Source organism: Cyprinodon tularosa, unplaced genomic scaffold (assembly GCF_016077235.1).
Source record: "Cyprinodon tularosa strain WSP-4 unplaced genomic scaffold, ASM1607723v1 ctg252, whole genome shotgun sequence".
NCBI lineage: Eukaryota > Metazoa > Chordata > Actinopteri > Cyprinodontiformes > Cyprinodontidae > Cyprinodon > Cyprinodon tularosa.
In genome coordinates this window covers 355,415-371,556 of record NW_024038939.1, presented here as the reverse complement: position 1 = coordinate 371,556, position 16,142 = coordinate 355,415, and the positions used below count along the sequence as shown (strand labels likewise).

General features: G+C 42.1%; 1 protein-coding gene across 1 annotated transcript; it reads left to right on the top strand.

The window, feature by feature from the left end:
• Nucleotides 1-331: 331 nt before the first annotated feature.
• syap1 (synapse associated protein 1) lies at nt 332-14,893 on the top strand. The gene is made up of 9 exons (XM_038288360.1): nt 332-642; nt 3,306-3,424; nt 3,562-3,628; nt 5,900-5,973; nt 6,059-6,198; nt 6,477-6,619; nt 10,483-10,532; nt 10,623-10,779; nt 14,358-14,893. Exons 1-9 carry the CDS (start codon nt 339-341, stop codon nt 14,486-14,488), a joined length of 1,185 nt encoding a protein of 394 aa, XP_038144288.1. The 5' UTR covers nt 332-338; the 3' UTR covers nt 14,489-14,893.
• Nucleotides 14,894-16,142: the final 1,249 nt, after the last annotated feature.

The window sequence follows — 16,142 nt, the reverse complement described above, 5'->3', positions numbered from 1 at the left end:
TTTTTTTAAGATGTAGAACTCCCAAATAGTCAATCATTAGTTACCGTATTTAAGAATATTTTTAATATTCTTAATATTAAATAATAATTATTATTATTATTATTATTATTATTATTATTATTATTATTATTATTATTATTATTATTATTATTATTATTATTATTATTATTATGGTATAATGATAACAATAGTATAATAATAATTACTATTATTATTATTATTTTCTGATTTATTAGGTTGCAGTAATAAGGAAGTAAACAAATCTCATTACCGTCTTGTGACCACTGGGCGGCAGTAGCGAGCCACCGCCACACATTCCACAGAGAAGAAGAACTCTGATGACGCACCTCTTCCTGGTTGCATCAAAACCATTTTTTTTTTTGGTGCTGTTTGAGTTCGTAGCCAGCGTCCCTTTTGTGATATTTGTTTGTTCTCCTGGTTTGTTGTTTTATCGGAGCAGGATGTTTAAAGGGTTCGGGACGTGGCTGGGTTTGGAGAAAACGTCAGAGGAGCAGGAGGAGAAGGAGGAGAAGGAGGTGGTTGAAGCCCAGAATGAGGTAAACAAACAGCAAGCAGCTGAGCGCGATGATGAGCCAGAAGAGACGATCGGAGGAGCTCCAGACCACAGTAAAGGACTCGGTGGTGAGGAAAAAACTGTTATTGTTATAAATGTAGCTTTTGGTTAAAGTTAGGAAGCAGCTGAGGTTTACTTCCACTCTGCTGGTTATGAAAGATGGAGGACTTGTTTATTTCTGGCTTTCAGCTTTTTGTTTGAACTGTTTTTCCTCATTAAACATTTTATTTGGATCTTTGTGAAACAGCAATCATGTGTCCCAGCAGATCCCAGGGAAATCTAGCTTTTAAATCAACTGAAAGTTGAAGAGTCAGTTTTTAAAGATGTATTCAGTCCAAGATGGTCGATCAAAACAATCCTAAATAAGTATTAAATATTAACAGACCTCAGCTGTCAGTCACCTCAGAGCTCCACTGAAGCCACTGCTGGAAGGCTGGCTTCACTAAACCGGCCTGACGGTCAAACTTCAAAGCTTCTCCTGGACAAAAGATGTATGATCAAAGGTTGAACTATTTGTCTAAAAGGCAGAAAAAAGTTCCAGTGAGTCAAGAACAGGTTCTAAAACGTTCCCTGCTTTCCTTGATGGGTTCTTAGCTGGCCCCTGACTGGTCCTTAGCTGGTCCTTAGCTGGCCCCTGACTGGTCCTTGGCTGGTCCTTAGCTGGCCCCTGACTGGTCCTTGGCTGGTCCTTAGCTGGCCCCTGACTGGTCCTTGGCTGGTTCTTGGCTGGTCCTTAGCTGGTCCTTGGCTGGTCCTTGGCTGGTCCTTGGCTGGTCCTTGGCTGGTTCTTGGCTGGTCCTTAGCTGGTCCTTGGCTGGTTCTTGGCTGGTCCTTAGCTGGTCCTTGGCTGGTCCTTAGCTGGCCCCTGACTGGTCCTTGGCTGGTTCTTGGCTGGTCCTTAGCTGGTCCTTGGCTGGTCCTTGGCTGGTCCTTGGCTGGTCCTTGGCTGGTTCTTGGCTGGTCCTTGGCTGGTCCTTGGCTGGTTCTTGGCTGGTCCTTAGCTGGTCCTTGGCTGGTCCTTAGCTGGTCCTTGGCTGGTCCTTAGCTGGTCCTTGGCTGGTCCTTGGCTGGTCCTTGGCTGGTCCTTGGCTGGTCCTTAGCTGGTCCTTGGCTGGTCCTTGGCTGGTCCTTGGCTGGTTCTTGGCTGGTCCTTAGCTGGTCCTTGGCTGGTCCTTGGCTGGTCCTTAGCTGGTCCTTGGCTGGTCCTTGGCTGGTCCTTAGCTGGTCCTTGGCTGGTCCTTGGCTGGTCCTTGGCTGGTCCTTAGCTGGTCCTTGGCTGGTCCTTAGCTGGTCCTTGGCTGGTCCTTAGCTGGTCCTTGGCTGGTCCTTGGCTGGTCCTTAGCTGGTCCTTGGCTGGTCCTTGGCTGGTCCTTGGCTGGTCCTTGGCTGGTCCTTAGCTGGTCCTTAGCTGGTCCTTGGCTGGTCCTTGGCTGGTCCTTAGCTGGTCCTTGGCTGGTCCTTGGCTGGTCCTTAGCTGGTCCTTGGCTGGTCCTTAGCTGGTCCTTGGCTGGTCCTTGGCTGGTCCTTAGCTGGTCCTTAGCTGGTCCCTGACTGGTCCTTAGCTGGTCCTTAGCTGGTCCCTGGCTGGTCCTTGGCTGGTCCTTAGCTGGTCCTTAGCTGGTCCTTGGCTGGTCCTTAGCTGGTCCTTGGCTGGTCCTTGGCTGGTCCTTAGCTGGTCCTTAGCTGGTCCCTGACTGGTCCTTAGCTGGTCCTTAGCTGGCCCCTGACTGGTCCTTGGCTGGTCCTTAGCTGGTCCTTGGCTGGTCCTTGGCTGGTCCTTGGCTGGTCCTTAGCTGGCCCCTGACTGGTCCTTAGCTGGTCCTTAGCTGGTCCTTGGCTGGTCCTTGGCTGGTCCTTAGCTGGTCCTTGGCTGGTCCTTGGCTGGTCCTTGGCTGGTCCTTAGCTGGTCCTTGGCTGGTCCTTGGCTGGTCCTTGGCTGGTCCTTGGCTGGTCCTTGGCTGGTCCTTGGCTGGTTCTTGGCTGGTCCTTGGCCGGTCCTTGGCTGGTCCTTGGCTGGTCCTTGGCTGGTCCTTAGCTGGCCCCTGACTGGTCCTTAGCTGGTCCTTAGCTGGTCCTTGGCTGGTCCTTAGCTGGTCCTTGGCTGGTCCTTGGCTGGTCCTTGGCTGGTCCTTAGCTGGTCCTTGGCTGGTCCTTGGCTGGTCCTTGGCTGGTCCTTGGCTGGTCCTTGGCTGGTCCTTGGCTGGTTCTTGGCTGGTCCTTGGCCGGTCCTTGGCCGGTCCTTGGCTGGTCCTTGGTCCTTTTAAAGGGGTAACATGGGCAGGAGGAAAAACCTAAAGGATGATGATGATACGATGATGATGGTGATGATGATGATGGTGATGATGATGATGATGGTGATGCTGATGATGATGATGGTGATGATGATGATGGTGATGATGATGATGATGGTGATGATGATGGTGATGATGATGATGGTGATGATGATGATTATGGTGATGCTGATGATGGTGATGGTGATGGTGAGGATGATGATGGTGATGATGATGATGATGATATGTACTGAAAGAGAAGCACAAGAAGAACGGCTTACTTCCAAGCTATTGGACGTTAATTTTCTGATTTCTGTGGTTTTACTTTAGTGTTTCTTTACTGTGGTCTCTACTAGAACAAACTGGGTCACAGGAGAAGTTGCTGGTTCTATTCTGGTCGGCTCTTTGTTCCCATGGTGCGTATTAACACTCTGCTTCTCTTCTGCTTCCTCCGTCTGAAGGCTTCATCTTCAGTTTTGCGTCCAGCGCCACCAAGAAGTTGTCGGAGTCGGTGGTTGGGACGGCTCAGACCATCAGGAAGACGGTGGAGGAAGGGAAGATCGACGGCATCATAGATAAGGCACTTTACCCTCCTCTGCTTTATGGGATGTTGTTTCTACACAGATGAGTTTGTGTGGTTTTGTGTGAGGGCGCCGATCGCCTCATCGTCTGACAGGCGGGTGAATGACGGCGTCTCTGCTGTTGGTGTATTTGCAGACCATCCTGGGAGACTTCCAGAAGGAGCAGGAGAAGTTTGTCCAAGAGAAGAAGTCCAGACGATCAGGTAGGAACAGCTCAGAGGGACGTCATCAGTGCATCGTTTGCTGTTTGATTACAGATAACTTTTCAAAACTTGCTTAAACACACAGATAAGTAGGTTTAATTTTCCCTTTGTTGGTATAAAAACATAAAATATACTGAATCCTCTTTTTTTTTTGTCTTAAGACATTTTAGACAAGATAATACAGATTGAACTGATTACAAGTCTTTCATAAATAGTTAAATATCCTTAGCTCTCTGGTATTTACAGCATTTAAGCTGCAAACAGCATCCATATTGAAATAATTAACATGTTATTTTAAAGTCTAAATAAGGAGAATGTCTGTGTTTGCAGCCTCCTGTCTGCATCTGTGATGCCATCAGTGGTTTGCGATACTCAAAGTGGGCTCCAGTTGGACAGATTCTCCTCTTGATTTTCTCTATTCTGTTGCTACATCACGTCTTTATCGGCGTGTATAGAAATAATCGGCCAGTTTGGACGAAGGAAGGAGTAGAAAGTACAGATATTTGTGTTCAAACTTGCAGTAACTAATTATTTAAACCTACTTACTTGACACCTCTGGTGGCGATGTTCCCGATTCGCAGCGGCAGTGATGCATGCGAGTAGAAGCCAGCACCTTCCTACGGAAGACGATTAGGGCCACTGAAAAAAAAAAAAAGTTAACTGATTTTTTTATTTTTTTTTGAGAATAGAACGGGAAAAGTTTTTCTCAGAATTTTGACTTTTTTATTGTCACAATTCTGAGATGAAAGTCGGAATTCTGAGAAAAAAGTCGGAATTCTGAGAAAAAAGTCGGAATTCTGACTTTTTTCTCAGAATTCTGACTTTAATCTCCGAATTCTGACTTTTTCTCCGAATTTTGACTTTTTTCTCCGAATTTTGACTTTAATCTCCGAATTCTGACTTTTTTCTCAGAATTTTGACTTTTTTCTCAGAATTTTGACTTTTTTTCTCAGAATTCTGACTTTAATCTCAGAATTCTGACTTTTTCTCAGAATTTTGACTTTTTTTCTCAGAATTTTGACTTTTTTTCTCAGAATTCTGACTTTTTCTCAGAATTTTGACTTTTTTTCTCAGAATTTTGACTTTTTTTTCTCAGAATTTTGACTTTTTTCTCAGAATTTTGACTTTTTTCTCAGAATTTTGACTTTTTTTATTGTCACATTTCTGAGATTAAAGTCGGGATTCTGAGAAAAAAGTCGGAATTCTGAGAAAAAAGTCGGAATTCTGAGAAAAAAGTCGGAATTCTGAGAAAAAAGTCAGAATTCTGAGAAAAAAGTCAGAATTCTGAGAAAAAAAGTCAGAATTCTGACTGTAGGTTTGGTTTAGTTTATTTTTATTAGGATCCCCATTAGCTGCCAAATAAATGGCCACTAATCTTCCTGGGGTCCTCACATAAAGAAATTACATTACTTTATGAACAAACCATTAAAAACACATTAGGAAATAATAGGAACATGAAAAAGAGTAAAATATACAATATACACAGGTCAGTTCGTTCTGAAGCATCTTTTTGAAGCTTGTTGTGTTCTGGACTCTTGGCGTGTTTATTGGCCGTTGGTTTTCAGGGACACACTTGAAAAATGATGTAGAAACAAGTAAAAATGTCTTAAATTAAGTGTATTTAACTTTAATTTGAGGAGATAAATGAGCTATTTTGCCAATTGAATGAGTATTTTTACTTTTAAAATAAGATAATTAGATAATATGTACTTGAAAGAAGACATTTCAATTGTCTTTTCTTATTTTAAGTGTAAATTGTCTTGTTCCATTGGCAAAATGGCTCCTTTGCCTCCTAAATCCAAGAGCAAATGCACTTATTTTAAGGAAAAAATAAACTTATCTAGATTTAGATTTTTTTTCTGTGCATATGGCTCAATAATACACTGTGGATTTTAGATAGTTTGTGCCCGCCTTGTTAAATAATTATGACTTTTTTCAAGAAGGACTAAATGTTCGGCAAAAAGTTAAGGCTGTTTTTGAAAGAAAACATTCCATATAAATAGGAGAATTCTTAATTTAAGTTTATAAGTAACTTTTAACCATTAAAAAGCCGTCTATGCATTGAAGCCACATTTGTTCTTTGTGAGCTCTGAACTCTGGTGATATTAGTTAGAAAGCAGGTTCCTCCGTTAACATAAGGCACCAGAACTAATTTGAAGCTACTTAATATATAGATCTGTGAATCATTAAGGAATCCCACCTGAGCAGGTGTGTTTTTCAGCGATCAGACTGTGTGACTCACTGTGTCCCTGTGTGCTGATGTCTGTGTAGAAGCAGCAGTGCCTCCCTGGGTGGGCTACAACGAGGAAGAGACCATCCAGCAGCAGATCCTGGCTCTTTCCGCCGTGAGCAGCAGTCACACCCCCCTCTGATGCGTCACCGTGTCATCCTAAATGCCTTATATCCCATCTCTGGGTTCTCTGGTTCTAGGACAAGCGGAACTTCCTGCGCGACCCTCCGGCCGGCGTCCAGTTCCACTTCGACATGGAGCAGATGTACCCGCTGGCTGCCGTCATGCTGGAGGAGGACCAGCTTCTCAACCGCATGCGCTTCGACCTAGTTCCCAAACAGTAAGGCTTTACAGCTGCGAAGGGTCAGAACTTCCAGAACCAGTCAGGGGTTTGCTTTGGGATGCTGAATGGGAGAACATCCAGGCTGCTCTGCTGCTTAAATAACAAATTAATGAATCAGTTTAAACAGCAGTCGTCGTCTTTAAAGTGTTCCAGTAAATTAGATTTGACTGAGAATCATCTGATGGGATATTAATCCTGATCAAAGCCAAAAAAAAGGTCAGAAACCAGCGGAGGAGCTGAAATGACCAGGATCTCCATTGGTTCTCCTTGGACAGGGTGAAGGAGGAGGTGTTTTGGAGGAATTACTTCTACAGGGTGTCTCTGATCAAACAGTCGGCTCAGCTCACCGCGCTGGCCGCCCACCAGCAGCAGAAGGAGGGCGGAGACGGCGTTTCACCTGATGACATCGTCTTAAAAGGTTTGAGTCGTTACATTCCATCCAATGGCTTCATGACCGGTAATGTGCTTTAGGGGAGTTTAAAGCTTTCCTTTAGGTGATGGAAACGTCCAGGTCTGGATAGGACTGGAAAATCAGAGAAATATTGGCTTTGTTTGGATTTACAACAGCCTGGTTAAAGAAAACTCAGTAATAATCGGATTCAGTGTGTTTCTGGCCTTTACAATAAAGACCGTCTGGATTGAGCTCAGCAGTCTGGAGCTCCCTTTCTACCCTGGATAGAGTTTGTTGCTATCGACCCTGTGAAAGGTGAAGGGTAGCAGTTAGCAACAGGAGCTACAGTCTGAGGTACACAGATTGAGCCTTAAGGCTGATTTATGCTCAGAAACTAGATTGTCTGCGTGTGTCGCAGTGAAGTCAGATATGCCCCGCCCCTACCGCAGACACTCTCCTGCACCTCTCCAATATTGTAGGTGACCGCAGACAGGAGGCCTCTGATTGGTCAGATCTGCATCCGCTCTACTCTATGCGTATTTCCTGTTTGGTTCCTTACCGGCTTGTTTTGTTTGTCTGACCGCCATTTTGGAAAACGACTGAAGATGGAGCAGCTAGTAGGGGTGTAAATAATAATCGTTTCGTATCGATGCATCGATCCAACAGCCGACGATCCGATGCATCGACATGTCCGAAAGAGAATCGATTCATTTTTTTTTTTCCTCCGGTCTATTTTTATCCATTTGCTCCTGGGCGTAATTCTCCCTCCCGTGCTGCGGTGGCGCTAAACCTATTTTGCCCTCCTACCTCGCTTCCTGGTTATACTCTTACAGCAGTGTGTTGCAGTGAGCTTGATGCAGACATTTTTGATTTATGCTCAATATTGAAGCGTGGTCTGTGCTACACGCTGTGAGTCTAGATACGGCCGAGGCGGCGAGGAAGTGGGGGCGAGTTTAGTCAGACGACGGAGGGACATGAGGGCCAAAAAGAGCGGAGATCCAGGTGGAAAAAGGGTCCCAGTGTTCTCGCGCACCTCGCTCTTCTAGCGGGTCAAACTTCACGAGTTGTTTTACGCAATTTCGGTCATAAAAACAAAGCAAGCCGGCCTCCTGTCTGCGGTCAGCTACAATTAGAGGAGCAGCGGAGCGTCTGTGGAGGGGGCGGGGCGTCTAGAGCCGAGGTATTGAAGCAGAATCTATAACGCAGGGGTATTATTATTTATCAGTGAATGAGGATTTAATAGGAAAAGGTGGAGTACAACTTTTCTACTTCTGTTATTTGCTGTTGTTTCTCAAAAAAAAAAAAAAAAAAAGCATAACGATGTTACAGCTTTCATTGATTTATTTCAAATTTGAAACATTTGCACCTGTAAGGTGTAAAAAAAAAAAAAAAAAAAAAAAAAAAGAACCAATTAATCGAATCGTATCGTGGTGTGTTCTTCAATATTGAAAATAATCACATCGTCAAGAAATCGATACTGAATCGAATCGCCATGATGGATGTGATTTACACCCCTACCAGCTAGCAGAGCGAGGTGCGCGAGAACGCTGGGACCCTTTTCCCACCTGGATCTCCGCTCTTTTTGGCCCTCATGTCCCTCCGTTGTCGCACAAACTTGCCTCCACTTCCTCTCCGCCTCGGCCGTATCTAGACCCACAGCTAGTTCCTGATTGGCCCTCTGGCGTTGTGGCGTGGAATAACATAGTGCAGAAATCAAAAATATCTGCAACTAGCTCACTGCGACACACTGCTGCGGAGGAGAACCAGACCTTAAGGGTGCCAGGATCACACTGGAAAAACAATCTAGAAATAAGTTAAAAAAAATTTAAATTAAGTGTATTTACCATTGATCTGAGTAGGTAAATGAGATAGTTTGCCGGTGGAATGAATCATTTTACACTTAAAGTAAGATCGATTCTTATTTTAAATCTAAATTGTCTTGTTCCATCGGCAAAATGTCTCTTTTATCTCCTCAATTCAAGAACAAAAACACTTATCAAGATTTAGATTTTTTGCAGCGTAGCAGCTGTTGTTCTGGTTTGAACCACTAGGTGTCATTATTCCTTAAAGGAGAATTCCGGTTTTTAACACTTTTAGCCCATTTTCTGTAGTGTCCAGGATGAAATCGAATGATCGACACCAAAATTTTGACAATTGGTCCTGTCTCTGCTATTTGGCTCATGCAGAATCCCCCCCTGGCTGCTTCAGAATGGCTTCCATAGTGCATGTCCGATAATGTCCTTAAAACAACCTTAAACGTTCTTTTTTTAAAATATGCTACTCACCGGGTCGTCAGCGCTGTTCAATGACGTTCCAAAAAAAGTTTCGTAAAGAAAAAACGTTCCTGTAGTGTTTTATTTAGCATTTTGTAAATCCCATTGAGTTCTGTTGGAATAGTCAATATTCCCCTGCCACCAGAAATGGAAATGGAGCCTGTTTACACAGTTGTAGTCTTTTCGCTTCACTCTGTGTACTCCGACGTCGAGAATCAAGAATCCACCTTTCGTATTCCATTTTCAGAGTTTTTTAAAGTGTTTAACAGAGACGTTAGCACCTCGACGTCGGAGTACACAGAGTGAAGCAGAAAAGATTACAACTGTGTAAACAGGCTCCATTTCCATTTCTGGTGGCAGGGGAATATTGACTATTCCAACAGAACTCAATGGGATTTACAAAATGCTAAATAAAACACTACAGGGACGGTTTTTCTTCACGAAACTTTTTTTGGAACGTCATTGAACAGCGCTGATGACCCGGTGAGTAGCATATTTTAAAAAAAGAACGTTTAAGGTTGTTTTAAGGACATTATCGGACATGCACTATGGAAGCCATTCTGAAGCAGCCAGGGGGGGATTCTGCATGAGCCAAATAGCAGAGACAGGACCAATTGTCAAAATTTTGGTGTCGATCATTCGATTTAATCCTGGACACTACAGAAAATGGGCTAAAAGTGTTAAAAACCGGAATTCTCCTTTAATGCTCTTTTTATGTACAGTTTTGCAAAGATGTTTCTCATCCAGACTTAGAGCTCTTTAACTTTAGTGTGGATAAGGAATAACTTGACATTAAAAAACAGTTTAGGATCTTTGGAGACTTTTTTCAGTCAGCCAGTCAGTCAGATGCACCATTATTAGAGCTGTATTTTAACTGACATCACCCACCTGTGCACCACGTTATAAAACAGAACAGGTGAAGGACATTTTTCCCAATGGAGACCGAGTTCAAAGTCAGAAAATAGACTTTAGAGTGTTTTTCTAACTGAGGCCTTAAAAGGCCATTCTTTTTGTAAGGTTAGCAGCTCTTTTTGTTTTCATACTGAAAGCAGTTCAACGTAAAGCAACTCTATAAAAGTGATTCGCACAAGAAACGCCTGTTTTTTCCTGTTTTTTGTTTTTGTTTTTTTTACTTCAAGTTAAAAGAGGATCATTATTTTACCTCATCTGTTTTCTGTTGCTCCTACCGCCGGTTAAATATACTGTTCTTTTTTTTAATTGCGTATTTTATCTACCCTAAATGCTGCAAACACACCAAAGTTTCCCAACAGGTGAACCTGCCTGGTTTATATTGTGATTCAGAGATTTTATTTTGCATTTTCCCCAAAGCTGATGAGTTTTAATTTGCCGCCGCATCTCTTCCTGTCTGAATCGTGACATTGAGGTCGGCCTCAATCAGAGCCACGCATGCTAACCAGGCCTTTTAAATTAGATCTATGTGCCATGACTTCATACGTACCAATTTTTCCGGTTCAGGTGACAAAGAAGCAGCTGAGATACAGAATTAAAAATGTGTTTAATTTACCGCCTAGGAATGCGGCTATCTTTCTATTGATTTAAATGATCAGCAGCTGGTTTAAGATCTGAACCCTTAAACATGGTTGTGCTGCTTTGCAGACAACGTCAGACCAAAAACTCCACCGGTTTCCATCAGCGACATTCAGAAGGTAATATCGCTAAACGATCGAGAATTTTATAGATGAACAAAGAGAAGATCGGTGGTTTAACTTTTCCTGAACTGTCTGCTTGAACCCTAGGCCCCTCATGAGGAGGAGGAAGAGATTTCAACAAGTCCTGGAGTTTCCGAGTTTGTCAGCGACGCTTTTGACTCGACAGCGATCAACCATGAGGACCTGAGGAAAGAGATGGAGCAGCTGGTGCTGGACAAGAAGGACAGCGTCCCTTCTGCTGATGGTCAGCCCCGTCGTCACGATCTGTTTTTTTTTTAAAGCTGCAAATGTAAAATGGTTTGGATTATTGGAAGGGATGCACGATATAATCGGCCCCCTATCGGTATCGGCCTTAAAACTGAATATCGGACATCGGCCACCCCACCGATATTTAACCCGATATTTGATCAGCTTCTGAGTTTCTAAAGTCTAAAAAAAAATAAATAAATAAATACTACTTCTTCATCAAAAACTTCTTTTTTACAGACTTAAAAACTTCTAAAGACGAGGGAAAAAATATTTATCCATTAAAATATCCCAATATCTTCCTATGCTGATATATTGCCATTTAAAAACACCATATCAATCTCTTTTACTAATGAAATATTGCTATATGTCATCGTTATGCTACGAAATTCCCCGAAAATTCACCAAATGTTGCCATATTTTTATATGTTGATATATTGACGCGGTATCGATCTATTTTACTAACAAAATCTCACAAGAATTTGCAAAATATCACGAGAGTTTGTAACAGAACGATGAAATTTCACCAGATTTTGAAAGTAAAATAGATCGATTCCGCGTTTTTAAAAATCTATTTGATATCAGCATATGAAAATATATTTGAGTTTATTATTTTTCAAAGGTGTCAGAAATGGATAACAAAACTGCTATTTTCAATGACTACTTATTGTTGTCCAGCTTTAACATCGGTATCGATATCGGTTATTGGCTACATGAGTTTTAAAATATCGGCATATCGGATATCGGCCAAAATCCCAATATCGTGCATCTCTATTTATTGGATTAGGCTTCGTTTGAGGAAGTGGGATTAATCAGAGCAGGTGAACCAATCAGCTGACATAACTTTGAGCAGAGTGAGTTTAGGTTGATGTTGGGCCTAATAAGGCCTCATCAATGGAACAAAGTAAAAATTATCCACCAATGGGAGGAAATGAGACGTCTCAAAGTGCTCATTCTGGTTGGTGGAACCACATATGGAGATTATAAAAACATGTTTTATGCAAAAATTCTATTCAGTTTATTTCTATAGCTCCAATTCACATCATGTCATCTCAGGTCACTTTCCAGTTCAACCAGATCATTCAGTCAAAGCGATTCAAAGTTTTCTATCTAAGGAAAACCAGCTGATTGCATCGACTCGTTGACTCTTCAGCAATCCCCCACACTAAGCATGCTTGTAGCGACAGTGGAGAGGAAAAACTCCCTTTGAACAGGAAGAAACCTCCAGCAGAACCAGGCTCAGTGTGAGCGGCCATCTGCTGAGGCCCACTGGGGTTCAAGGAGACAGAAGCAGACATAGAAAAAGAAGCATAGATACAAAAGGCAACTGTCAACCAGCTCCACAGGCGGCCCCGTCCAGGAAACACACAGCCAGGCAGACGAGCTCCGAGCCAGCTCCCATGTCAGAGGATGAAGAGAGCACATCCAGTTAGTCACAGTCAGAGAAACAGGACTACACTGGAAAACAGGCCGATCTCCAGCATCTAGGAACAAAGGTGTTGATGGCAGCAGCACAGCTGATATTTCTCTCCAGGATGGAGTCACAGCCAAACAGGAACAGACCAGATGAAGCTACTATGAGAAAAAGCAGAGAGAGCAGAACGTTAGAGATTGAACTAACAGATTCTGCAGAGTGGGAGAATAGAGATAGAATGAAGCAGAATGATGAAAAAGGGGTCCCTATGTCCTCCAGCAGTCTAAGCCTATAGCAGCAGAACTATAGAGATAGATCAGGATAACCTGAGCCACTCTAACTAGAAGCTTTATCAAAAAGGAAAGTTTTAAGCCTAGCCTTAAAAGTAGACAGGGTGTCTGCCTCACGGACTAAAACTGGTAGTTGGTTCCACAGGAGAGGAGCCTGATAACTAAAAGATCTGCCTCCCATTCTACTTTTAGAAATTCTAGGAACCACTAGTAAACCTGCGGATTGAGAGCGAAGTGCTCTGTTAGGAACATAAGGAACAATCAGATCTCTGATATCAGATGGAGCTTGGCCATTTAAGGTTTGGTTAAACCAGATGAAACTCAAACTTTTCCACTTAGGCAGTTCTGGATAGAGATTATTGACACACAAAAACTTTTTTAACTTAAATGCAAAATGATCTTATACATTTTTTGTACAATTTTGACATAATTACTGCTTTATGCGTATCGCTCTGTCAGCTAAAGGCATGTTTTAGTCTCTACTCACCAGTTTACCATTAATCGATTACTAAATTAGTTGTGGATTATTTCAATAATTATTTCACAATTAATCCAATTAATTGTTTCAGCCCTAGTTGCATCATATGGGTGATTTAGGGCTGAAGTTTTATTGATATCAAGTTTTTAGTCTGGTGAAAACTGATGCTAAAATAAAATCTTTATTAAAGGAATAGTACACCCAAAACATGATTAGCCTTCATTTTCTACTCACCCCCATGCTGAACAACACTCTGGAGTACTTTTTTGATATCTCAAATGCATCTGGAGATCTGGGAGGCTTCTTGCTGTCTGCTGACATTCAAATAATGGAGGTCTATGGCGCCCGAGACAGAAAGGTCCATAAAAGTCCACAAAACACGTGTCAATATTCCTCCATACTGCTCGTCCAATGTATTCCAAGTGTCCTGAGTGGGTAGCGTCCAGAATTTACTCGAAACGAAGTCATTTAGAATGTTTTTAGAGCATAAACAGTAGTGTATAGGATTTCCTAAAAGCGCGAGCCTGCGAGTTCACGACTCTACGGAAACCGCGGCAGACCAAACCAGATGAAAGTGCGCATTCAGCGTCTGCTCTGCCGATAATGCAAGCGTAGAAGAAGAAATGTGCCGTTTACCTGTGCAAAGAAAGAAACAACGAAAGAAAAATGTCTGCGGACTTCAGTGTTGAGGAAGAGCATGAGTTCTTTGCCGAGCTGAATGCGCACTTTCATCTGGTTTGGTCTGCCGCGGTTTCCGTAGACTCGTGAACGCGCTTTTAGGAAATCCTATACACTACTGTTTATGCTCTAAAAACATTCTAAATGACTTCGTTTCGAGTAAATTATGGACGCTACCCACTCAGGACACTTGGAATACATTGGACGAGCAGTGTGGAGGAATATTGACACGTTTTTTGTGGACTTTTATGGACCTTTCTGCCTCGGGCGCCATAGACCTCCATTATTTGAATGTCAGCAGACAGCAAGAAGCCTCCCAGATCTCCAGATGCATTTGAGATATCAAAAAAGTACTCCAGAGTGTTGTTCAGCATGGGGGTGAGTAGAAAATGAAAGCTAATCATGTTTTGGGTGTACTATTCCTTTAAACGCATCTTGTGAGTATTTGCACAACACCTGTTCACCATTTCTGATGCCTTCCTAATGTCTGATCTCAGCTTAAATGTGCAATAGAAGAAGGATAAATGAATGAAATCCTGCTACAAACCAAAGACGGTTCGCAGAGTAACTTTTAGGATTAATTTGTCTCAGGATAGCGACTATCTGCCTTCCTGAAACTAAACCTTCTGGTTATGCTGGGATCCAGCTCCAGGCTTATTCTGAGTCCTCCCGCTCTCTACTTTGACGTTCATAAGTCTTCCTCATTCCCCATCCAGATGAGACGCCAGACTGGGAGAAAGAGCTGCAGCAGGAACTCCAGGAGTACGAAGTCGTGACCGAGTCGGACAACAAAGACGACCAGTGGGATCAGGAGATCGAGAAGATGCTGCAGGCTGAGGACAGCTAGGAACCAGAACTCTGCCTACATTCTGGCTCAGAAGGAAAGCCCAGAATCCCTCACACAGTCGGGTTGATCCAGCTGTAGCAAAACAGCTTCTGTTCCGGGCAGAGCGAGTATTTTAATGAAGTACTGCTTAGTTTTATCTCCTCCTTTCCTTCCTTCCTGGCTACATCCTCTAGGGGGAGCTCTGGTGCAACTAATTACTTCCCCAGCAGGCATTTAGACTGCTGTCTGTAGAGGTGCACCAATCGGGGCTTCCTTCCACTTCCAGGAAGCGTTGCAGCTGTGCAGCATCTCAGCTTTGCACAGAGACAGAACTCAGCCTTCATCTTCAGACCTGAACTCCTTCAACTGTTTCAGCCTTTTGCTCTGAAATCATCTCTTAAGTTCAGCTGCCGCTCTCTGCTGGATGCATAGCGAGGAAGTTTAAATGTAAAATGAAAGAGTATGTAAATAAAAACAGCTGTAACACTATAATAGAAGTTAAATTTCCTTCATTATTAGATATATGATCTCGTACTAAATGATTCTTTAGCTGAAAACTGAACTTCTGCTGTGATTTTCTTTGCTTTCTTTAATAAATGTTGCCTGGTTTAATTAGAAACAATAATTTCCAATATTTGGTTGGATCCCATGAAGCCTTGAACTCCTAGATATCATCAGATGCTGCGTTTCCTCCTGTTTAAAGCTCTGCCAGCTCTTCACTGCTGCAGCCTTTAGCTGCTCTTTGTTTTGGGCCTTTTTTATTTTTATTTTCAACAAGTCAACAAAATGGACAGATGCACTGGAAAAACGACCTAGAAATAAGTAAAAGTTTCTTAAATTAAGTGTATTTACCCTTAATTTGAGCAGGTAAATGAGATAATTTGCCAATAAAATGAGTATTTTTACTCTTAAAATAAGATAATTAGATAAAATGCACTTGAAATAAGACAATGCAATTGTGTTTTCTTATTTTAAGTGTAAATTGTCTCGTTCCATTGGCAAAATGTCTTTTGTACCTCCTCAATTCAAGAACAAATGCACTTATTTTAGGAAAAAATGACTTATCTAGATTTAGATTTTTCCCAGTGTGGGATTTAAGCTTCATTTCAACACACAATACATTTCTGAACACCTCGATCTTCTGTTATCACCAATAAACTGTCAGACCATCACTCTGCCTCCGCCGTGCTTTGCTTTGGATCATGAGCTTTTCCATTTTGATTTAAACAGTTTTGTTTTTCTCTTGCCACACTGGAAAAACGATCTAGAAATAAGTAAAACATTTCTTAAATTAAGTGTATTTCCCTTAATTTGAGCAGGTAAATGAGATAGTTTGCCAATAAAATGCGTATTTTTACTCGTAAAATAAGATCATTAGATAAAATGCACTTGAAATAAGACAATGTAATTGTGCTTTCTTATTTTAAATGTAAATCGTCTTGTTCCATTAGAGAAACCTCCCTTCTACCTTCTCGATTCAAGAACAAATGCACTTATTTTAAGAAAAAATAGCTAATAGCTATACTGCAAAAAAAAAAGTAATCCAATTACATTTTGTCTTGAATTGAGGAGGTAAGTGAGACACTTTGCCACTGAAACAAGACAATTTACATTTAAAATAAGAAAAAATATATATTGTCTTATTTCAAGTGCATATTATTTAATTATGTTATTT